The sequence below is a fragment of the Leptonychotes weddellii genome, chromosome 4, assembly GCF_054177405.1.
Source record: "Leptonychotes weddellii isolate Sample4059 chromosome 4, ASM5417740v2, whole genome shotgun sequence".
Taxonomy (NCBI): domain Eukaryota; kingdom Metazoa; phylum Chordata; class Mammalia; order Carnivora; family Phocidae; genus Leptonychotes; species Leptonychotes weddellii.
In genome coordinates, this window is record NC_138372.1 from 28,022,913 (window position 1) to 28,046,564 (window position 23,652).

Here is a 23,652-nt window from a genome sequence, read left to right on the forward strand (position 1 = left end):
CTAAAAATAGCAATAGACTAATAAGCTACCATCAGGAAAAAACAGCTTTTGTTCTCACTTTTTATATTATTTTTGCCTTTCAGTAGGTGAACTTTTTATATTATTTATTATATCATTTGTTATTCATTGTTTCGTGTTTACTTTTCATTTATTCTGTTTCTGTTATTCATTTTTTCCATCTGGATTTCCAGGCTCTGGAGGAAGAAATAGAAAGCCATGCAACAGATGTGCACCAGGCAGTCAAAATTGGGCAGTCCCTCTCCTCCCTGACATGCTCTGCAGAGCAGGGTGTGCTGTCAGAAAAGCTAGACTCCTTGCAGGCCCGGTACAGTGAGATTCAAGACCGGGGCTGTCGGAAAGCAGCCCTGCTTGAACAAGCACTGTGTAACGCTAGACTGTTCGGGGAGGATGAGGTGGAGGTGCTCAACTGGCTGGCTGAGGTTGAGGACAAGCTCAGTTCAGTGTTCGTAAAGGATTACAGACAGGATGTCCTGCAGAAACAGCATGCTGACCATCTGGTATTCACGTTTTCCATTTTTATTGGTCATGTTATGAAGTTATTTTGTAATTTTGATTCATGTTTCTCTTCATTTCTTTTCTCCCTTGAATTCCAAACATTTCAACTTAATTTTATACATAAGCACGTATAGACTTGTTGCTAAGGACTAATCTGTTCTTAGATGAGTCCATGGAAATACCTGTACTTAAACTGAATCAGTAACTCTAGAAGGTGATCTAGAGTACAGTCAGGGCCATCTCATCTCCAACTCATGTTTTACATCATTAGGTCAGGTATCACTCACTTTCCATCTGAGCAGTTTTATCAAAGAGAGTGTAATTTAACAAAACCAGAATACCTAAATATTGCCCAGGGTTTGACCATGTAGCTATAACTTCTGAAATATTTCTAGAATTCATATGCTCAAATTCCAGGAATTGTCATCTTAAAAGAAAGAAAAAATTGTTCTTTTCATGTGATTTTAATGAAATTTCTCTGGGGATATTAAAAATAGGCAAAGTAGTTGTTTTGTAGTAGTTGTTTTAAATAACCTAAGATTCTTCTGCTTCATTGACTTCAAATATTGAGATTGTTTAAGCAGGATCCTGATTGAAGTCAGCCTGTTCTTGCTTTCTTCTCTTTAACTTTCTGAGTCTTGGTTTTGGACATAGTAGACCTTTTTGCTGAATTCTGCTTCCTCCTTTCTTAGGCTCAGGTTTGGTACCAGTAGATTGGTAAAACTGATTTAATCCTACATCTCTTCTTATGCAGTACAGGGGAAAACTTTCCTATAAATATCAGATTTAATTATTTCTGAGTACTTAGTGGTGTCACCAAAGAGCTAATGAAGGAATCAAATATCTGATGTGTAAACTAACCTGGTATTTGTCTCTTTACTTTAAACTTGCCCTCTTAAAGGTGTCACCTTTCTTTCCCTTTGTTGTGCCATAGTTTTAAGATTAATGCTATTCTTTCATTTCAGACTTTAAATGAAGAAATCATTAATAGAAAGAAGAATGTAGATCAAGCTATTAAAAATGGTCAGGCTCTTCTAAAACAAACCACAGGTACTTTAAAGTGCATCTTTTAGCACCTCTGCAGTCACACAATCCCATCTCCCAGGAAATAAGCACCCTTTACTAGCCACTTCTCTTTGTATATAGGAGAAGCTTGGTATTCACTGATTGTATTACCATGTGCTCCTGGAGACTGGCAGCCTGGGGTCCTATTTCCTGCTAAATCTTTTGAAAACTAGTGCTCGCTTCGGCAGCACATATACTAAATCTTTTGAAAACTAAAAGACCTTGTTGTCTCAGATTTGGTTGTAGATGGCTCCCCCTGCCCTCCAGTATGTCCAAGGCCAGCAATCATGGAACAATGCTGGGAACATTTAGAAACACCTGCAGTTGAATTCAGATCTTAATATTATTATCTCAGAAGCAGCTTCTTTTATCAATTAGAAGGTTTTTTCCCCCACCTCCCTTAATGTGGGATGGTAGGTGAAATTGCTACCACAGGGAGAGAGCGTCTATAAAATTCAAGCTCTAAAGAAGAAAGGGGGATTAAAGAGACTTCCTCATCCCCGGAAGGAGACTCCCTCATTTCCTCTTAAATACCAATAATTGTGCGCCGTCCCCCACAGGTGAAGAGGTATTGCTTATCCAAGAGAAACTGGATGGAATCAAGACTCGCTATGCAGACATCACGGTCACTAGCTCCAAGGCCCTCAGAACTTTAGAGCAAGCCCGGCAGCTGGCCACCAAGTTCCAGTCTACTTACGAGGAACTGACCGGATGGCTGAGGGAGGTGGAAGAGGAGCTGGCAGCTAGTGGAGGGCAGTCTCCCACAGGGGAGCACATACCCCAGTTTCAGCAGAGACAGAAGGTGAGCTGTCATTTCACACAGTAAAGGGAATAAAATTTTTCCTCTTAAAATCCTTAAGTTCAGATTTTTAAGTTTCATCACCAACTGTCTCAACCTTAAATCTAAACCAAAAAGTTCTGCCTCATCTGTTTCTTGTTTGCTCATGGACAGTAAGATTTGACATAAAGGCAGACTTATGTAAGACCACGTGATGGGGCGCCTGGGTGGCTCAGTTGGTTAATGGTTCAGGTCATGGTCCCGGAGTCCTGGGATCAAGCCCTGCATCAGGCTCCCTGCTCCACGGGAAGCCTGCTTCTCCCTCTCCCACTCCCCCTGCTTGTGTTGCCTCTCTCGCTGAGTCTCTCTCTATCAAATACATAAATAAAATCTTTAAAAAAAAAAAAAAAAAAGACCACTTGCTATGGTCTGAAGGGGGTGGGGGGGAGACTGAATTACAGATCCCTGGAAAGTTTGCTGCACATGGTAACATTTTAAAATTTACTTATGTAACTCATTCTCTAGAGAGTGCTTCATGATTATATTTGATTTTCCTGCAGGATCTAGTGCAGTTCTAGATGTGCAGAAATACTTTGTAGGTACTTATTGAGTTAAATCCCTGTGGTTAAAAAATTATTTTATCATTTCTATTGAGGTAAGGAGAAAAAAAGAGGCACTCTGTTTTACCCAGAGACAGTCTGGCCCAAGAAGTGTTGCAGACAGTTCTAAGCAGCAGCTAAGCCTAAAGTCAGGCTGTGGAATGATTGAAAAATCTGAGACAAGGGAAAAAATAAGCGGAGGAAGGAGGTCAGAGCCCTGCTGGGATGTGTGGTAGAGATAGCACTTTCCACCCAGCACAGCTGCTAATGTGCTTAATTTAGCAAGGAATGGCCTGAAAATTTTTTTTCCCTCCTTAGGAATTAAAGAAGGAGGTCATGGAGCACAGGCTAGTGTTGGACACAGTGAATGAAGTGAGCCGTGCTCTCTTAGAACTCGTGCCCTGGAGAGCCAGAGAAGGGCTGGATAAACTTGTATCTGATGCCAATGAACAGTACAAGTTGGTCAGTGACACTGTGGGACAAAGGGTGGATGAAATTGATGCTGCTATTCAGAGATCACAACAGGTAATGTGTTTATAAACATTAGAAACACCTCTGCATTAATATTTTGGGCAGCAGGGATGTATGTATAAAGTACAAAACTATGACCCACCTAAATACAGGCTCAGGAATAGGAATAAGGAGACTAAGCAAAATCTGATGCAACAAATTATTTCAGTGATGGGATGTGATTGGGTAAAGGTATGTGAGGATGGATCCCAGTTTGACCGAAAATATTTGACTGTTTTTGAGAAGAAAGGAATTTGTCGTAGAGTCTGTGTGAGTGTTCTTCTCAGCTACTGCCCCATTAAGAGGCAGATTCTGATAGAAGTAGAAAAAATCTAGGACCGGAAGGTCCAAATGCATCCCAATCTTAGTTTGACATAATCAACTGTTTTAGCATTAGCTGGGGGAAGAGGGGAAGGAACCAAGAACTATAATTACTATCAAATATGCTAACCAAAATAGCAGAGCCATCCAAAATAGAACCTTCCCAGTAAACACAGGTGTCATATTTCCCTCAATCTTTTTTCCTTCCTGCTTTCTGGAAAAAGTTATTTGCTTTCCTTTGTAGCTGGATATGCACCTATTAATGTGTCATGGTGCAAAGTAAATATAATATGACTAATTGGGTTCATAATGATGAACAAAATTTTTGTGGACCACGTAGAAGTTTGCTCTGACTTCAGGTGCAACCCCAACGTGTCTTTAGTGATATCCCTAACTTGGCCAGATATTTCAATATGAAATTTATCATGCTTGGGAGGAGCTTATTTTCCTCTTTAAAAAGATATTAGTGTAGGTTGGCAAAGTTGAAGAAGAAGAGGAAAAATTGGGGGACCCACATTAAATAGCAGTCACATAGAAGATGTTCTTAGTTTTTCTTTGTTTCTGCATGACCCTTTAAAAGTTGGGTGTTTTGGGTTCTTACGCTTCTTCAGCTGAGCAAGTACTTCCTAGTTAACTCGACTCAACTGTTGCTGTCATATTTAACTATATATTTAAACATACAACTGAAGCTACTCTTCAGTGTATGGGTAGGAAAAAGAACTGACAGAAAGAGAACACAGTCTCATAAAAGCATTGTGATTAGAAGTATATTTTTAAGAGTGTCAATTTCCATTGTTGTTTCTAGCTGTAGGACCACTAACTGGGTTTTGTAGCTTCTTTCTAAAGAATTTGAAATAGGATCAGCTCATATTTGTTGAACTATAATCCTTTCCAAATTGTCTGCATCTTGATTTATGATTTTATGAAATTGTCCCCAGTTTTGGCTTTACATCGTAGATATAAACCATGTTAGTGAAAATCCAGGCCTTTCTGTGTTGAAGAAATTATAATTCTAAGGAGGTGGACCTTTGTTACATGTAATTTGTTCATTTTCCTTTAATATGTCTATTAGTATGAGCAAGCTGCTGATGCAGAACTAGCTTGGGTTGCTGAAACAAAACGAAAACTGATGGCCCTAGGTCCAATTCGCCTGGAACAAGACCAGACCACAGCTCAGCTGCAGGTACAGAAGGTAAGTGTAACACAGACATGTCCACTATGCCCTGAGCGAGTAGAATCTTCACCAGCTTTGAGTGATGAGAGAGTTTGACTATCCCAAGTGGAATAATGCAATTTCATGATGATGGATAGAGTTTAAAAATACTTGTTAAGATGAGGAAGGGATTCTTTGCTTTGTGAACAGGGAGCAGGAGGCCCATTAATTCAGGAAAGAAGAGTTAGCAGTTTTTTGGATGATTTTTAGGAGAGATGATACTTCTGTAAGCTACTAAAAGACAAGTACTGAAGATAGAAGGAGAGGCAGAGAGTCAGCCTTCATAGAGCAGTTCTGACGTGGCTCCATCAGATAGATGGAGAGGCAGAGAGTCAGCCTTCATAGAGTGGTTCTGACGTGGCTCCATCAGATAGATGGAGAGGCAGAGAGTCAGCCTTCATAGAACGGTTCTGACGTGGCTCCATCAGATAGATGGAGAGGCAGAGAGTCAGCCTTCATAGAGTGGTTCTGACGTGGCTCCATCAGATAGATGGAGAGGCAGAGAGTCAGCCTTCATAGAATGGTTCTGATGTGGCTCCATCAGGTAGATGGAGAGTCAGCCTTCATAGAGCGGTTCTGACGTGGCTCCATCAGAGCCGGGAGTTTTTCGTAGATCGTGTCTAACATTTTGGTAACACAGGCCGGGGTCCTTCTACTTCATGACCTAACTCTAGTTCACTTTCAAAGGCTTTCTCCATTGACATCATTCGACACAAAGATTCGATGGACGAACTCTTCAGTCATCGTGGTGAAATCTTTGGCACATGTGGGGAGGAGCAAAAAGCTGTATTACAGGTGAATTGCATTTATTTATTCACCATGTTCTTGTCTTGACCATGATGAGTCAGTACAATTGTGAAATGATAAAGGTTTCTTCCTCTCCATTACTGGTAATGGTATTAAAGTGCAGCTTGATGTTCTGGGGGGGGTTCACACCCCTAACCGTGTGTGCACAAATGTCCAAACAGTCCTGTATGATGGGAAATACATTGCAAATTCATGTTCTTTATGATAGAGGAATTGCTTCTTCAGTCTGTAAGGATCTTTGAGTTACCTTTCACAGTGTCTGTGATCGATTTTTCAGAACCATATGCAGATACTCTTTCTTCAGGTCCTTCTAAATGATCAGACCAGTTTTGTTTAGGAGAGACCAGTTTTGTTTGTTTTTGTAAAGGTTGCAGTTAACCACTGTTTCCTCAGAAATACTCATAAATCGAGCTACTCACTTTAAACGTATGAAGCAAGGTGTCAGGTTTATGGAGACATTTTTGTCAGAGGAAAAGAGACAAGTGGAACTTGATGGGCAGAGAGTCTGTCACAGGCCCTGAGATATTCTTTGTTGAACTGACCTGCTGTAATAATGCTGTGTCTGAAGTTGTGTGTCTTCACTAGAGGTTAATGCTGTGTTGTGCTTGCTCTGTTTGACTGTCTTTGAAACTACTTTCATGTGTTAAAAAATCTAGAAACAATATATATATGTGATAGGAAAAAATAGAAAATTCAGATAAGTATATGGAAAATATAAATCACTTGTAATTTTGCTCAATTAATCCATTTCTGAGCATTAAAAACTAAAGAAATTCTTTGGTTTTTAATGTATATACACCTACATTTTTCCTTAAAAGAAGGGTTCGTAAGAGTAATAAATGTTATACTTTGTTGTTCATAGGAAAAGACAGAGTCTCTAATACAGCAGTATGAAGCCATTAGTCTGCTCAATTCAGAACGTTACACCCGCCTCGAGCGGGCCCAGGTCTTGGTGAACCAGTTTTGGGAAACTTACGAGGAGCTCAGCCCCTGGATTGAGGAAACCCGGGCACTAATAACACAGTTACCTCCTCCGGCCATTGATCATGAGCAGCTCAGGCAGCAGCAGGAGGAGATGAGGGTAAGGAGTGTGTGGGTTTTTATTTCAATGCAGAACTGAACATGGGCTCCACGATTTATTTGAAAACAACATATTTATTAGTGCCTACCGGGTGTAAGTTCTGCGTTACAAAGTTAAGTCTTAAGCAGTTAGAATATCTTTGCACAATACAAACGCATACCTGAATTCTTTCCCTTGTCCTTAATGTGAATGCATTAAAGAAAAGCATGGAGATGTCGGAGCCCTAGGCATTGCAGAAGTAAAGAACTAAGTAAACATCAAGGGAATTTTTCATCTTTCCAGCACAGTGGGATGTTGTGAGATGGGTGTGGCTGGGTGGCTTTTTCGATTTGGTTCAGCCCTAGTTGGAGTGGGAGCCATGAAGAAAGGGCAGAGAGCATTTGTGGCATGTAGTTTAGGGGAAAAGGGGAATCTATAGACACTTAATGCTGTTACCATTAAAGATAGTTTTTAATGTTTCTTTTATTTGTGGTTAATGGCTTGTGCTTAATTCCTTTCTCTGTGTTCCTATATGTAGAAGGATATAAACTGGAAGGAACCAGTAATAAAGTCAAGGAGTGGTTGGATTATTAGAAATGTTGCCATTTGTGCCTTGTCTTGCTTACTGTCTCTCAGTTTGGGGAGGGAGACAGGTATTTAACCATGTAAATTATAATATAGTACACAGAAGTATTTATATGTACAGAAGAGGGGGATTAGACTTGTATTGGCAGGGAAGGTTGGGGGAGTAAGAGAGGATGTGTCTGGGAAGGCTTCCCGAGTTATGGAACATCTAATAGCTTTTGAAAATTAGGAGGATTAGGTAGTGTTAGAACCTAAGACTTAGATGTTTGTTTTTTCTTTCATAAATGGTGAGATGCTGGGACTTGCTGGGTTTTAGCAATTCAGTTTGTTCCTCTCAAAGTTGATACGAGATCTGATCAATATTTAAGCAAATAAACTGGTATAAAAACGCTCACTTTATTTTTTTACATAGCAACTCAGGGAATCCATTGCCGAACACAAACCCCATATTGATAAGCTGCTAAAGATAGGTCCACAGCTAAAGGAGTTAAACCCCGAGGAGGGGGAAATGGTGGAGGAAAAATACCAGAAAGCAGAAAACCTGTATGCCCAGATAAAAGAGGAAGTGCGCCAGCGGGCACTGGCCCTCGACGAGGCTGTTTCCCAGTCGGCTCAGGTATGTGTGTGTCTTAACTCATGATCCCTTCAACACTGCCCTGGAGTCTAAACAGGTCTCTGTGTCAGGTGTGCCCCTGTGGTCTCGAATGTCTAGACCAGCGTGCTGATGATACATCATCAGTAGACCAGGAACCTTTGCCTGTCTACATTTTCGTTCCAAGGAACATTGGTATACTGACGCTGTAGTGGGGGTAAAACTCATCTCGGCTGGTATATATTTTCTGTTGACAGTTTCCTTGAAAACTTTATATCGTGATGAGTCTTTAGCAGGGATGATTTTGGATAAATTCATCTTGAAGCAACAAATGTGTCAAGACAAGTCCGATTCCTATTTGGCTTGTTACATTTGAAATTTAGGGAACGGCACATTAGTTTTCTTACTCAAGAGGCCACCAGCAGTGGACTTTAAAGCATGTAACTACATACTTTTCAACTAATATATTACTGTTAGTGGTATTTTTGTCATGTCTGGGTATTTTATTCCTATGTTTAGTCTCAATATTCTTGGTTAATATTTGTACTTACTCAAGTTTTTCCCCCCACCTTCCGTCCCATCTCTCACTCACATTGTGGAATGTGTTACTTTGTGTTGTTGCTGCCTGCTCCTGTCTTCCCCACATCGTCACATTTCATTGTTGTGTTGACCGCGCCCACCATTACAGATTGCAGAGGTAAGGTGCCCACCCCCACTGGGATTAGGGGGTTCTTATGAAGCTTGAGAATTGAGAGAATTTACCTATAAGGGAATTTCCTTAACTGTAGTGGAATAAGTTTTGTTAGTGTGGTTTATTATGCCAGTCTCACTAGGGGTGAAACCTAGAAGTGAGGGAGTGGTGGGGAGTGATTTTGTTGAGGAAGTCCCACTGTGTCTTCCCTGTAAGACACTTAGAGTTGACAAGCCTTATTCTAATGAATCCAGAGTTGGTTCTGGAGAGCTTTTTAAGGGGGCAAGCTTATCCCTTTTCCCCTTTCTCTGCTTCAGATTGTAAATGAAAATTTTATGATTATAGTCATGTTATTCAAATACCAGAAAAGTGGGAAGGTAAATTGTTCTTTTAGAATAAAGATAGATTTGACCTTCCTTGATTACCTTCCATCATGCTGACATTTTCCCTTCTCACTATTACATATAGTGGGTTATTAAATTGCATGCCATGTTACTTTTAATCTCCAAATCATGTGGCATATTGAGTTCCCCATTCATGTACACAGTTGGTGGAGGGCCTCTAACTTGTTGGTCTAATCTGTTGCATGCAACTGTCATCTGAGATGTTGACACACTGACTCTCACCAGTTTCATGGTCTTGTCCCTTTCTTGTCACACTAGTTGGAATAGGGGGAGTATTGTGACAGCACTAAATGAGTTGATTTCTGGCATATCTTTTGTTTGTTTGTTTTGAAAATAAACATTTACTTTCTTTTTTTGATGGGCCAGCACTGGTATGCTATACCCAAAACAGTTTCTTAGGCCAGCCTAACACTTGACAGCCATCGGGCTAGGCTGAATGCAAGTTAGTAGTAGATTTATACCCTGGCCTTATTCCCTAACATTTCCCCCAGAAGTATGATGAAGTATTACTGTGAAGGCTAATGGTCCAACATTTGTTTAGTTCCATGATAAAATTGAGCCCATGTTGGAGACTCTGGAGAATCTCTCCTCTCGCCTGCGTATGCCACCACTGATCCCTGCTGAAGTAGACAAGATCAGAGAGTGCATCAGCGACAATAAGAGCGCCACTGTGGAGCTGGAAAAGCTGCAGCCTTCCTTTGAGGCCCTGAAGCGCCGTGGAGAAGAGCTCATTGGGCGATCTCAGGGAGCTGACAAGGATCTGGCTGCAAAAGGTGCTTGATGAATCTAAATTTTTTTTTTTTTTTTTAGTAGCCTCCACGCCGAGCGTGGGGCTTGAACTCAAGACCCTGAGATCAAGACCTAAGCTGAGGTCAAGAGCTTAACCTAGTGAGCCACCCAGGTGCCCCTGAATCTAATTAATTTTTAAAGAAAATCAGTAGAATAAATTCTAGGCTGTGGTTACTGTAGCATCCTACCAGATACATTTCATTGAATGTGAAGGTAGTCCCCAAATAATGAGTATTCCACAAAGTCATTTGGAAGTCATTTAGAATTCAGAGCACATCTCCCCCACTGAAACAAGATTACAATTGGTAGTTAGATTCCCAGGCCAGGAAACAAATGCTCCTTTAACCCCTAATATGAGTAAGCTGCAGTATCCATAGTAGGTGGAACATAACTACCTTTTATAACACTTGATATGGGAAACAAAGCAAGTTTCAACACACAACAGTGGAAACAGAGTTCTCATCTCAGCCCCTTTATAAGTTAGGTCTTTTGTTTTTGTTTTTTTAAAGATTTTATTTATTTATTTCAGAGATAGATAGCATGTGAGGAGAGGGAGAGAGAATCCCAAGCGAACTCCCCACTGAACACAGAGTCAGATGCAGGGCTTGAGATCATGACCTGAGCCGAAATCAAGAGATGCTCAACCGACTGAGCCATCTAGGTTCCCCTCGGTCTTTTGTATCTTAGCAGCACCTTTATATTAGATGATAACTCATTTCTACATTACCTCTGTGATCTCTTTCTGTGGGAGACCAACATAAGTGGAAAATACGAATGTCAAAATAATAAATAAAGCAAAGGTAGAAAACTGTCCTTCGCTTTAAATTTTTGGAGCTTTTTAAAGGGTAAGAACTAGGTGAAATTTCTGATGAAGTAGATCCAAGTACTTAGAAAGTCTCATTCATATCTGTTCTTTATTCCCTCAGAAATCCAGGACAAGTTGGATCAAATGGTATTCTTTTGGGAGGACATCAAAGCTCGGGCTGAAGAGCGAGAAATTAAGTTCCTTGATGTCCTTGAACTTGCAGAGAAGTTCTGGTATGATATGGCAGCTCTCCTGACCACTATCCGAGATACCCAGGACATTGTCCATGATTTGGAAAGCCCAGGCATTGACCCGTCTATAATCAAACAGCAGGTGGAAGCTGCTGAGGTGAGACAAAAACAAAACCCCATCTCTTATGTGTTTGTCCTCTAGAAAATCATTTTATCTAAGCGTTAACTGCTTACCTGGTCCAACTGCCTTAAAAGATGGTGGTGGTGGTGGTGGTTGTTATTTATTTAAAAGACTTTTTCCCACTTGAAAAAATATGTGCTCGTTATAGTAGAGATTTCTTTCTTTTTTAAATATACACGTTGTACCACTTGTATAGACTCATACAACCTCCATTATTGTGATATAGGACAGTTGCATCACTCAAAGGTAATTCTGCCATCAATTTTAAACTTCATTCACATTAGTAGAATGTGCTTTCTGATTTTAGTCCTCTCTAGTGTACATTATTTCTCAAGTAAATTTCTTTTTTTTTCCCCCAAGTAAATTTCTTTAATGTAGAAAAATAGCAGATAGAAAGAAAATAAATTCTGGATTCATCATCCAGAGATAACAATTGTTACTTTGACATACCTTTTTCTAGCCTTTTTGGAGAGCCTGGTTTTTACTAAATGCATTTTTCACCTCATTTTGTCTCTTTAGTGTAAGCCATTTCCTGTCTTGATATTTTGTCTTGCTTTTATTTCAGCCGTTCTCCCCCCTCCCTGCTCTTGTCATTGCCAGTGCATGAACCAGTTTTTAGGATCTGGCACAGAACTGACTTTCTCCAAGATGATATAGCCTATTGTTGCTATGATGTTAATCTCTTAGCTCTTAAATTGGTGCCTTGTACAGGATTATTTTATCCTTGTTGATATACTTCCCTGTGATAGATTTTTTTTTTTTTAGATTTTATTAATTTATTTGAGTGAGTGGGAGGGAGAGAGAATCTGAAGCAGACTCTTCGCTGAGTACAGAGCCCGACAAAGGGCTCAATCCCACAACCCCCGTGATAGATTTCTGGCTGTAGATTATAATCTCTTGGAGGCTGGAAGGATGAACCTTTGGTAAACTATTAGCGCTCACTAGACCTTTCCTAGACTATTTTATACATACTGTGATATATATAAATATATTTCAAACATCTATATTGTGTGTGTGCAAGAGAGCTAAAGAGAAATGAACCGAGTGTGAAGTTTCACTGTTTGGGTAGGTGAAATATTAAGGACATTGAAAGGCTTTCGTGAAATTGACAGTTCTGTTCAACATCTGCTATTGATAAGGGTATAAATTACATTTGCAAAGTTTGGGAAGATCTGTTCTGCTTTATGTTTTGGCTTATGTTCTGTTCATTTACATGTAGACTATTAAGGAAGAGACAGATGGTCTGCATGAAGAATTGGAGTTTATTCGAATCCTTGGAGCAGATTTGATTTTTGCCTGTGGAGAAACGGAGAAGCCCGAAGTGAAGAAGAGCATTGATGAGGTCTGGGAAAAATGGATATGGAATTTAGATGAAACATTAGTGGACTCACACTGAAGACTGGTATTAATTAAAGAATCTGTTTTTCCCCTAGCTGAATAATGCCTGGGAGAGCTTAAACAAAACCTGGAAGGAGAGGCTAGAAAAGCTTGAGGATGCCATGCAGGCTGCTGTGCAGTATCAGGACACTCTTCAGGTGAGAGGCCACAGCAGAAAGAAGGTTCAGTGTTCTTTTTGTTATATTCCAAAGCCAGCATCAGAGTGGATCACCTTTGCAGGACTTGGAGCATTCTCAAACCTAAGACAGTGCTGTTTCGGTATTTCTAGCCTAAGTTTCCCATTCCTAATGAGAAAAGTACTGATCTCCAAATTTCTACTCTTCTTGCCATGTTTTTCATCATCATCTTTATCCTCAGGGTGGCCATGCAGTGAAGCTGGTCATACTGTGTAAGTCCTTGCTTGCCAGAGGTTCCAAACCCAGGTTGCCTTGAAGCACAGCTTGGCACAGTACTTTCACCACATCCTGAGCTTGCTAGGTGGCCATGACAAATGCTAACTTTTATTCACAGTTTTTCCAGAGTGTAGTTTATTTTGGACATTATCCTAATAATACTGGCTCCGTTCTTAAATCTCCATATTACTGGAGTAAAGATCATTATCCCTTTACCTCTGCCCCCACCCCCCCCACCTAAAAACACAAACAGCACAGGGTACTTTGATTTTTGTCTGCTTATGTCAGCAGAGATGATGTTAATTCTCTCCCAACAGCTGGTGCTTTTTTTAGCTTTTGACTTTTTGTATTTTTATTTTAGGCTATGTTTGACTGGCTAGATAACACTGTGATTAAGCTCTGCACCATGCCCCCTGTCGGCACTGACCTCAACACTGTTAAAGATCAGTTAAATGAAATGAAGGTTTGTGACTGGGAATGGCTTTTGAAGAAGAGTTGTGTTTTCATTTTTAAAGACTTGGTTTGATGTTAACATGAAGTATGTCTTTGGTAGGAGTTCAAAGTGGAAGTTTACCAACAGCAAATTGAGATGGAAAAGCTCAATCACCAGGGTGAACTGATGTTAAAGAAAGCTACAGATGAGACGGACAGAGACATTATCCGAGAACCGTTGACGGAACTCAAACACCTCTGGGAGAACCTGGGTGAAAAAATTGCCCACAGACAGGTGAGGCAGGTGGTAGAGTCCATCAATGGACAACTAGCTACTGTTTTCTAAGTTCCTGACAAGTGTTTCCTTTTTATCTTTTTCTGAGTAGCACAAACTAGAAGGTGCTCTCCTGGCCCTTGGCCAGTTCCAACATGCCTTAGAGGAACTAATGAGCTGGCTGACTCACACTGAGGAGTTGTTAGACGCTCAGAGACCAATAAGCGGAGACCCAAAAGTCATTGAAGTTGAGCTCGCAAAGCATCATGTAAGTGCTCTTAGTTTTCAACTCTTAGCCTGTTGGTTTGAGACCAAATACTGTCACCAGAAGCCTCCTGATATTGTGTGCACCATAGAGAACCAGGCTTGATGATACCTGTGGAAATAAATGATGATGTTCAACATTTTTTTAGGTTCTAAAAAATGATGTTTTGGCGCATCAAGCCACAGTGGAAACAGTCAACAAAGCTGGCAATGAGCTTCTTGAATCTAGTGCCGGAGATGATGCCAGCAGCCTAAGAAGCCGTTTGGAAACCATGAACCAGTGCTGGGAGTCGGTGTTACAAAAAACGGAGGAGAGAGAGCAGCAGCTTCAGTTGACACTGCAGCAGGTACGTGTGTTGTCCCGGCCAGGTGGCTGGGGCTGTGCGCGTCACCGCGTCCGGAGGAGCACCTATCTGAGCCAGTCAAGGGAGAGCACTGTGGAATAGAATCCCCTCCACCTGCTCCACTCCATGTCTTAAGAGGAAGGTCAGTTCCATGCTGGAACTTGTCTGGAAAGAATACCTTTGATTGAGTGGTTGTTTTTGGATTTGTCTGTAGCCTAGTCTCTTCAGTTACTATTCAAAGTTAGTAGATCTTGGCTACAACAAAGCTTGCTCACAGATTCGGCTATTTCTTGCATTGAGTCAGGGTCTGCCCCCCCGCCACCATCCATCTGTCAGTCAATTCATCAAGTTATATCAGACATCAATGATAGGTTACAGTGAAGTCCAAAGGATTCTGCTAGATTCTAGAAATAACTATATTGGCTCCATGCTAATCCAGCAACAGACCCACCCTGAGAGCAGCCCAGAATTCCTCCCTCAGGATAGGCTCCTCATATGGCCATTTAGGAAGTTTACTCTTGAAGCTGAGAATTGACTGCTGACCTTGCTGATGTGTCTTTTCTCAAAGGCCCAGGGTTTCCACAGTGAAATTGAAGATTTCCTCTTGGAACTGACTAGAATGGAGACCCAACTTTCTGCATCTAAGCCCACAGGAGGACTTCCTGAAACTGCTAGGGAACAGCTTGATACACATATGGTAATAGACATTTCTTGAAGTTGAACATAATGCCCTATTCAGCAGCTCCTTACTGTTCACAGACCTGTATGTATCTGGGAGTCTACAAAGTATGCATTTTTATCGACAATATAGTACAACCTAAGGATTGTTGCTTTTATGTGGGCGTTAATAGCCCCTACCACGGGCAGCAGTGGTGACAGGGAAGCTGGACTGGAAATACATTGGTGAGCTGGTAAATTTTGAGTTGGTCAGTCTGTTGGCATAAGAATATTGATGTAAAGGTGAGAGCATCAAGAAGACAAATACATAACACAGATGTGTCTCTACTTAGGAAAAGAGTGTTTGGGAGACTTAGGGAAATCAATAGATACAATATTTTAAGAAAGGGGCTAAGAAAAAAAGGCAACATAATTTCTAGGCAAATATTTCAGGAAACGGAGAAATAAATTATTGGGGTCTATTTTTGTGATCTCTGATCCTTAAAAAGATCCTCTTTACTTGATAACAAAATTATTTTAATTTTAATGAAGAATGGTAGGATTCATTGCTCAGCAATTGAACTGAATTCAAAAGAAAGGGTTTTAATCAAGAATGAGACCTTCCTGGACTTTTCCAACTGTGCTCATAAATCTGTGTGTGGGTGTCTCTCAGGGAATTGTCATTGCCAATCTGTTTCATGCCCTTTTTTTTTTTTTTGCAGGAACTCTATTCCCAGCTCAAAGCCAAGGAAGAGACTTATAATCAACTGCTTGACAAGGGCAGGCTCATGCTTCTAAGCCGTGACGACTCTGGGTCTGGCTCAAAGACAGAACAGAGTGTAGCTCTCTTGGAACAGAAGTGGCATGTGGTCAGCAGTAAGATGGAAGAAAGAAAGGTATCACCACAAAATACAGTGTGTGATTACTGGGCTTGAGTAGTTTGCTTGGCGATTGCATGTAATTACCATCTAGTTTCTTTGGAGATTTTTCGAAGACCAGTACATGGTACCAGAAGTTGCAGAACTGATATCCTCAGGATCACTTTTGTGCTAGTCAAGCTCTCTTATCTTCTGTTAAATTTCTATTTTGTATCTGTGTCAAGTTGCATTGACGGCACTAGTTTCTGCTGATATTTGCTTTTATTATTCATTCCTTTTCTGCCTTTACCAGTTAAGACATTATTGGCTGTTACTGCTCAGTGATGAACTTATAGCCCATATTAATCACTGAATTGAGTTCCTACTGAAAAACCAGGTTAAGTTGGAGTCGCTGGCTTGGGATTGGAAGGGTGGGAACAGAGCGTGCAGGAAGTTGGGCTAACATTCTCCACAAGGAATTTGGACTCTAGTATAAATGCAGTATGCAGAGAATTTTACTAAAAATCAGGGGAAAGTAGATTATGTGACCTCTTCCCATTCTTCTTCAAAAATCAAATTCTCTTCAAAAGAAAAGTGATCAGGGATCAAGGCCTCAAAACATTGGTTTTTATGAATACCAAGTTTCAGATGATCACTCAGCGCAGAGTTTCTATACTGGGCAGATCAAATGTAAAATACGTGTTCAAATCTGTTGGCCACATCCATTCAATAGTTACTAAGCACGTATGTACCAGGCACTGTGCTGCTAGGTGTATAGTGGAAGCAAAGGCGTGGACTCTATCATTGTGAAATTTAATGGGCAGAAGGACATAAAACAACGATTCACACATCTAAATGAACATTTTGAGAGAAGCGTTAATTTCCTAGAGTTCTTTTAGTGTGGGGTCTGGTAATTCTCTTATACGAAGAATGACCAGAGGAGCTGAATGTAAGGCTTTGTTCTAATTCTGCAGAAAGCAGAACTAAGACTAATTAAACCGAGGCACATTCTGGCTCATAATCAAGAAGTTTCTAGAAGGTTTTCCCATCAGTGGAGCAGGTTGCCTCAAGAAATAGTTACCCATGACTGGTGGAACTGGTCCGACAAGGGCCAGGTATCAAGGATAGTTATTTCTGATTTTGCAGAACATTACATTTCAGTATCACTAAAATCATTTATTAAATGTGTGTGGTGCTATATTAAAGAAGATACAGATAAAATGATGTGGAAAGATTTCCTGTCATCTAGAACTTGCGGTATATTAATTTCCAAGCATTTCTATGATAAATTTGAGGGATATAGTTTCTTTTTCCTCTTGATTGGTTTAGATTGGGCCCTTATGTTTTTGTAACATTCATTATAGTGTTTTCTTAGGTTACAAAAGTCATTATTCCACTATGCCTGTCTGGTAGATGGACCAGAGACAGAGACCATCCCCTAGGTGTGTGGGTAGAGCTTATCTCTGAGACTAGAGCTTATAGACTCTGGAATTGGGGTATATTCTTGGGCAGTGGCACATGCCCCGAATGAGCCATTGTTTTTGCCATTCTGATTTAGATCAAAGTTTCTAAAAATTTATATCTAGTATTGTCAGATTTTTGCTTAGAATATTACGGCTTTTATTACCTTTTCTTCTTGTAGCTTAAAAATTAAAAATGAGCTTCAGGGGCGCCTGGCTTGCTTTGTCAGTGGAGCATGCGACTCTTTTTTTTTTTTTTTAAAGATCTTATTTATTGGGCGCCTGGGTGGCTCAGTTGTTTAGGCAACTGCCTTCAGCTTGGGTCGTGGTCCCGGGGTCCTGGGATCGAGTCTCACATCGGGCTTCCCTTGCTCTGCGGGGAGCCTGCTTCTCCCTCTTTCTCTGCCTGCCACTCTCCCTGCTTGTGCTCTCTCTCTGTCAAATAAATAAAACCTTAAAAAAAAAAAAAAGTCTTATTTATTTAAGAGAGAAAGCATGTGCACAAGCGGGGAGGAACTGACCCTGAAGCTGTCACCACTGAAGGATCTGTTCACTGGGTACATTTACTGAATAGTTTCATCCCTGTTCTTTAATGTCCCAGGAAGTGGGGAATGGAAGAAAAAGCAACATAACTGCAAATTGTGCTCTTTCCTTTTCATACATGGTTGTTTTGGTTTCAGACACTAACATTAAATTGCCCCCTTTTTTGTAAACAAGGCATGTTTGGAGGTTGATTAAATGAGGCTTCCTTTTTAGAGGGCATTTCATTTGGTGTACAATTCATGCCTTTGTCCTTGAAGCTACAATTCCTGAATTTGGCACTTTTTCTTTTTGTGTGTGTGTTTTAATTAAAATTCAGTCAAAGCTGGAAGAGGCCCTCAACCTGGCAACAGAATTCCAGAATTCCCTGCAAGAGTTTATCAACTGGCTCACTCTAGCAGAGCAGAATCTCAACATCGCCTCTCCTCCCAGCCTGATTTTAAACACTGTCCTTTCCCAGATAGAGGAGCACAAGGTAACTATGACGTTATGATATTCCCCTCCTTTTGAGAGGACTAGTTGGAAGAGAAGCTCCTCTCTCTTATCTTCAGTTTAAAAAGAGCAATATTTTCCCCTCAGGTGTTCGCTAATGAGGTCAATGCTCATCGAGACCAGATCATTGAGCTGGATCAAACTGGGAATCAGTTAAAGTTCCTTAGCCAAAAACAGGACGTTGTTCTGATCAAGAATTTGCTGGTTAGTGTCCAGTCTCGATGGGAGAAGGTTGTCCAGCGGTCTATTGAAAGAGGGCGATCACTGGATGATGCCAGGAAGCGGGCAAAACAAGTGAGTTATGAAAGAAAGATACCAATTTATTGAACAACCTTGGGCTACATGTGTGGAGTCTCTGGAATGATTTTCATAAAAGTATAGTTTGCATGGTCATTCCTTTTATAAGTTATTTTTTATATAATTGTAGTTCCATGAAGCTTGGAAAAAGCTGATCGACTGGCTAGAAGATGCAGAGAGTCACCTGGACTCGGAGCTGGAGATATCCAATGACCCAGACAAAATTAAACTCCAGCTCTCTAAGCATAAGGTAAAGCAGTTCGTGGTTCTTAGGTCCTGAGCTTGGTAGTCACTGAAGATTGCTAAAAATGGAGGTCAGAGCTAGTTAAAAGAAAATCAGTTAATGTTGGAAAGTCAAGGTGATGAAACCAGCATTCCATTTTATATCTAGACCGTGTCTAACCATAAGAGTTATGGTCATTTAAATAACAGCTCAAACAAAGTGATTGTGGGAGTAACCAGTTAAAACTATAGGCTTTTAGAAATTGTCATGCTGTATATGGTATAAACAAAAATTGATAAATTTCTTAAGGATAAGCTATTGTTCGTTCAAGAGGTAAGGACATTCATATTCTGATTATCAACCTGAATACTGAAAATTTTTTTTTGTTCCAAATCAAGACGTCATCTGACTTTTAGCATTGTTTTTTTCTTTCCTTTTTGGCAACAGGAGTTTCAGAAAACTCTTGGCGGCAAACAGCCTGTGTATGATACCACAATTCGAACCGGCAGAGCCTTGAAAGAAAAGACTTTGCTTCCTGATGACACTCAGAAACTTGACAATTTACTGGGAGAAGTCAGAGACAAATGGGATACTGTTTGTGGCAAGTCTGTGGAGAGGTGAGTATGATTATTTGCTTCGTGGGTCTGTGTATTATCCCAAAACTAACAAAGACTGTTACCGGATTCCATAAAATGGCCATAAAGCTAATTCATCAATAATAGGTTTTATAGCATCTTGATATTTCTAGTTCAGTCAATGAGAGTTATAAAATAAGTTGAGTAAAATATTAAAATTCTCTAAAGAGGGCACGTTCTGCATGGAGCACTGGGTGTTATACGCACACAATGAATCATGGAACACTACATCAAATACCAATGATGTAATGTATGGTGATTAATGTAACAATAATAAAAAAATGTTAAAATTCTCATTTTAAGCTTGAATCTTACTGTAGTAGAGAGAGAGGCCTATAAACTCAAGCCAACAGCAACAGAAGATTAGTAACTCCAAATATTTGTCAGTGACCAGTTTGTGATACTAACAGCTTCTCAGTGAGCTCGCTCACTGTGTCAGACAGCGAGCAAAATCTCTGCGCGTATCACCTCATTTAACCATCATAATGCCTGACCTTTACTGGGTGATTACTACTGAGCACGTGCCAAACAGAGGCTACTAATCATGTAATCCTCCTAACAACCACTGAGGGGGGGTACTGTTATTCCCATTTTACAGATGAGAAAAATGATCATAAAGAGGTTTCTTAACTCCCGCCAAAGGTCACTCAGCTACTAAGCAGCAGAGCTGGGATTTGAAGCTGTTGGATTTGGTTCCATAAGTTGTACTTTTATCCACTTGTACCCACTATGCTATGCTAAGTAATACGGTATCTTTGTATTATTTGTACTTCCATTTTTTAGATGAGGTGACTGAGGTTCAAACAGGTGATGAGACAGCCCAGGGTCACACAACTGGTGTAGAGCTGGTAGTTGAACTCCTGACTACAGACCATGACCAAAACCATCATCCTCTACCTAAGTGGTATAAAACGATTAACACAGACCTTAGGTGATTAGGGTGTATCCATGTGTATAACCGTTGGATTCTTTAGGTGCCAGGAGGGCATCTGTACCCACCTCCTACACTACACTTACTCCATTCTAGAGAGTAGTTTGATTAAAAATGTCTAGGCATATCTCTTAGTCACTTTTTACTCTATTTCAAACCAGCCCAGCACGGAGGGCCCCCTCTCTCTAGAGTTCAAGCAGTATTCCATTCAGCAGTCAGGACTGAGCCAGCCAAAGAAAAGGGATCTCTAAAAACAGTGAGGTTTGTGTGCTTTTCTCAGGCAGCACAAGTTGGAGGAGGCCCTGCTGTTTTCCGGCCAATTCATGGATGCTTTGCAGGCCTTGGTCGACTGGCTGTACAAGGTGGAGCCGCAGCTGGCCGAGGACCAGCCCGTGCACGGGGACCTCGACCTCGTCATGAACCTCATGGACGCCCATAAGGTGAGGGGCGGGAGGGGCGCCGCAGGGAGGCAGAGCCATTGGGTCCTCGGCCTCTGCAGGCCTCCTGCGCATGCTCCCATCCAGCCGAGAAGGGAAGTCTACACGAGCCTGTGTCTCTATTCATCGGAGAGACCTTGCCTCACTCTGTGTGTATTGCTGGGATTCTGCATCAGTCACAGTGAATTTACCCAAATTGCTTTGATTCAGATTTGGCAATGTGTAAATACCATCTTGGGGTTTGCCCCCCCCTTCCTGTTTGTATCTTTCAGTTGAGTCACACAATGAATTTAAACTGAGAACCCCTCAAGATCTCCATTTCCACTGACTCCTAAAATGAAAATGAGTTCTTTTTTTAGCTGCTTTTGACCCAAGCAAGCCCAACACCATGCACAGCAATGTTTATGTGTAACCTACACCTGTTATGTTAACCTCCATAATGTCCTCTTGTTTTAGCACAAAGCATTCAGCTTTACTTGAAATTACATCAAACTCTTACTGTGCGCGTGGCAAATGTGTTCTTACTTAACTCCCACAATTCTGGAAATTTTGCTATAACATCATTCCTATGTTATAAGTTAGGAAACTGGGACTCCAGCTAAGCAGCTTATCCAGGGCCACGCCCCTCATCTTTAGAGCCACCTCTTCTGGGTGGTTTTCTTACACATTGTCCTGTCTCGCTCTGCGTAAAAGATGCACAACTGGAACCTACTGAGGAGAATGGAACTAAGCGATTCCTTTCCTCTGTGGTTTTGCTTCTTGGGTTCAAAACATTTCTCAGCAAACTGATTCCTCTGTTTTTCTTTTCTAGGTTTTCCAGAAGGAACTGGGAAAACGAACAGGAACTGTTCAGGTACTGAAGCGATCAGGCCGAGAGCTGATTGAGAACAGTCGTGATGACACCACATGGGTGAAAGGACAGCTCCAGGAACTGAGCACTCGCTGGGACACTGTGTGCAAACTCTCTGTCTCCAAACAAAGCCGACTTGAGCAGGCCTTAAAACAGGTCAGAGACTTTAGTGGGGACAACCCAAGGGGGAGGATCTGAGCAGATTCATTCTCATTTCTTTATCAGGATCAGTTCCAGCCAGTCTCAAAATGAACATAAAGTGAAACATTGATATTCATTCTGAATGTTCTACAAGATTTTAACATTCATTTGTATTAGAGGAAAAAAAGGAGTTCAGTTGCTTTTCCAAGATCTGCAAATGAAAGATGACCTTTGTGGGGGGCCTTGATAGGGCCATCGGCGCCTACGATGCACTAATGAGTTCAGGGCCAACCCTTTTCCTGGCGTACCCCAGTGTTCAGGACCTTGGCTGCAGAGAGGTTCAGTCTGTTTTGCTTGGTTATTTCAGGCGGAAGAGTTTCGAGACACAGTCCACATGCTGTTGGAGTGGCTTTCTGAAGCAGAGCAGACACTTCGCTTTCGGGGAGCACTTCCAGATGACACAGAGGCCTTACAGGCTCTCATTGACACCCATAAGGTAATCCAGCCCCAGTGTGCAGTGACCCATGCCACCCACAAGGGTGAGGGCTGCCCGCCACTCAAGGAAGGCAGCTTTTGCTTGGGAATTGTGGACCTCATGTACAAAGCACTGGAACCGGAATGGGCCCAGCTTATTGGTTTATAGCAGGAATGAGAGGCAAATCACTAGTGGGTTTTGTGACACCTTGAAGATCATTCATTTGTTTTTACAAAAGTGTAATGCATGTTGGTTGTAAACAAGTGAAACAGCATGGTATCATATGAAGAAAACTGTGGACTATTCCACCCTCTCTAGACTTCTCACGTGCACAGGGCTTGGTTTGGCTTTCCTTATGTTAATCAGCTTCGGGCCCTGAGCCTCTTACCAAGCTTCAGAATACAATGCGGTATCTGGGGCCACAATCTGTCCTAATAAGATGGGAAATATTTCCTTTTTTAATTTTTGTATTACCCACTAGGAGATTTTAATCTTGGTTTTGGCATTTGGTATTCTGTTGCTGGTATTTTTAAAATATTATAGTGTTTTATAGCTGTCATTTGTCCAAGACAGTACTGTTTGTTTATACACACAGAAGTGAATTAAAACAAGATTTTTTTAAAAAAAGAGAAACTCAGAATAGGACGAGGGTCATGCCCAGCCTGGGAAAGGGGGCGCCCATCTATGTCCCTCCTCGTCTTTGTTACCTGTAGCAGAGGCAGTCATTCTTGTGTAAACCCTTCACCTCCTCACACCTGTTAGAACTGGAAAGAAAGTACCAGAGACACAGGGATGCAGGCTTGTAGGGGCCTGTATGAACACACACGGAGGGAAAAACTACACTGAAATCTTTCCCCCTCTCACAGTGTAAGCTAACAGTGCTGCCAGAGTAGATTTCTTTAGTTTTGGTTTTCAAATCTTTTTTGTTTAGGAGTTCATGAAGAAAGTGGAAGAAAAGCGAGCGGATGTTAGCACAGCAGTAGCAATGGGAGAGGCCATCCTGGCTGTCTGCCACCCCGATTGCATCACTACCATCAAGCACTGGATCACCATCATCCGGGCTCGCTTTGAGGAGGTGAGTTCCTGGTTTTAGAGGAAGACGACACGTGCCCCATATAGTGGGTTTATAGGAAAGAAACGCTACTGAGTTTTCTCCACCCACCTCCCAGATAAGGAATTTTTCATTCACTCTGGGTATCTCAATAAGAGTTAAGCTAGCATTTTAGTAATGACTGTTTTCTCGGTAATGAGCAGCAATTTGGAATAGCAATTTGCAATAATAGTGCTGGTGTAGTGATGTGTTCACTGATAAATTCCAGTGGACTCGGTTTTGTATTTTTCCCTCCTTCCTGAGAAATCCTGTGTATAATAGGACATGTGTACTAGATTTGTTTCCATGAGTGCTGATTGCTTATTCCAGCTCTGTCCCTGGAGTAAGGGTGAGGT

The 23,652-nt window shown here is 41.2% G+C and overlaps 1 protein-coding gene across 22 annotated transcripts in view; it reads left to right on the forward strand.

The window, feature by feature from the left end:
* MACF1 (microtubule actin crosslinking factor 1) overlaps positions 1 to 23,652 on the forward strand; it is a 338,282-nt gene that overhangs the window by 289,217 nt on the left and 25,413 nt on the right. For 14 of the 22 annotated variants that reach the window (XM_081818154.1, XM_081818152.1, XM_081818149.1 and 11 more), the window contains 27 exons: positions 192 to 518; positions 1,482 to 1,566; positions 2,142 to 2,383; positions 3,277 to 3,483; positions 4,862 to 4,981; positions 5,690 to 5,797; positions 6,672 to 6,890; positions 7,867 to 8,070; positions 8,735 to 8,743; positions 9,683 to 9,914; positions 10,857 to 11,083; positions 12,327 to 12,449; positions 12,541 to 12,642; positions 13,259 to 13,360; positions 13,451 to 13,624; positions 13,716 to 13,871; positions 14,017 to 14,214; positions 14,780 to 14,908; positions 15,591 to 15,764; positions 18,045 to 18,200; positions 18,305 to 18,511; positions 18,645 to 18,764; positions 19,185 to 19,354; positions 20,584 to 20,743; positions 21,552 to 21,746; positions 22,099 to 22,227; positions 23,138 to 23,281. In XM_081818154.1, the coding sequence (XP_081674280.1) occupies positions 192 to 518; positions 1,482 to 1,566; positions 2,142 to 2,383; positions 3,277 to 3,483; positions 4,862 to 4,981; positions 5,690 to 5,797; positions 6,672 to 6,890; positions 7,867 to 8,070; positions 8,735 to 8,743; positions 9,683 to 9,914; positions 10,857 to 11,083; positions 12,327 to 12,449; positions 12,541 to 12,642; positions 13,259 to 13,360; positions 13,451 to 13,624; positions 13,716 to 13,871; positions 14,017 to 14,214; positions 14,780 to 14,908; positions 15,591 to 15,764; positions 18,045 to 18,200; positions 18,305 to 18,511; positions 18,645 to 18,764; positions 19,185 to 19,354; positions 20,584 to 20,743; positions 21,552 to 21,746; positions 22,099 to 22,227; positions 23,138 to 23,281 (4,419 nt within the window). The remainder of the gene's footprint in view (positions 1 to 191; positions 519 to 1,481; positions 1,567 to 2,141; positions 2,384 to 3,276; positions 3,484 to 4,861; positions 4,982 to 5,689; positions 5,798 to 6,671; positions 6,891 to 7,866; positions 8,071 to 8,734; positions 8,744 to 9,682; positions 9,915 to 10,856; positions 11,084 to 12,326; positions 12,450 to 12,540; positions 12,643 to 13,258; positions 13,361 to 13,450; positions 13,625 to 13,715; positions 13,872 to 14,016; positions 14,215 to 14,779; positions 14,909 to 15,590; positions 15,765 to 18,044; positions 18,201 to 18,304; positions 18,512 to 18,644; positions 18,765 to 19,184; positions 19,355 to 20,583; positions 20,744 to 21,551; positions 21,747 to 22,098; positions 22,228 to 23,137; positions 23,282 to 23,652) is intronic. The other 8 variants (XM_081818157.1, XM_081818158.1, XM_081818155.1 and 5 more) reach the window with 2 other exon arrangements.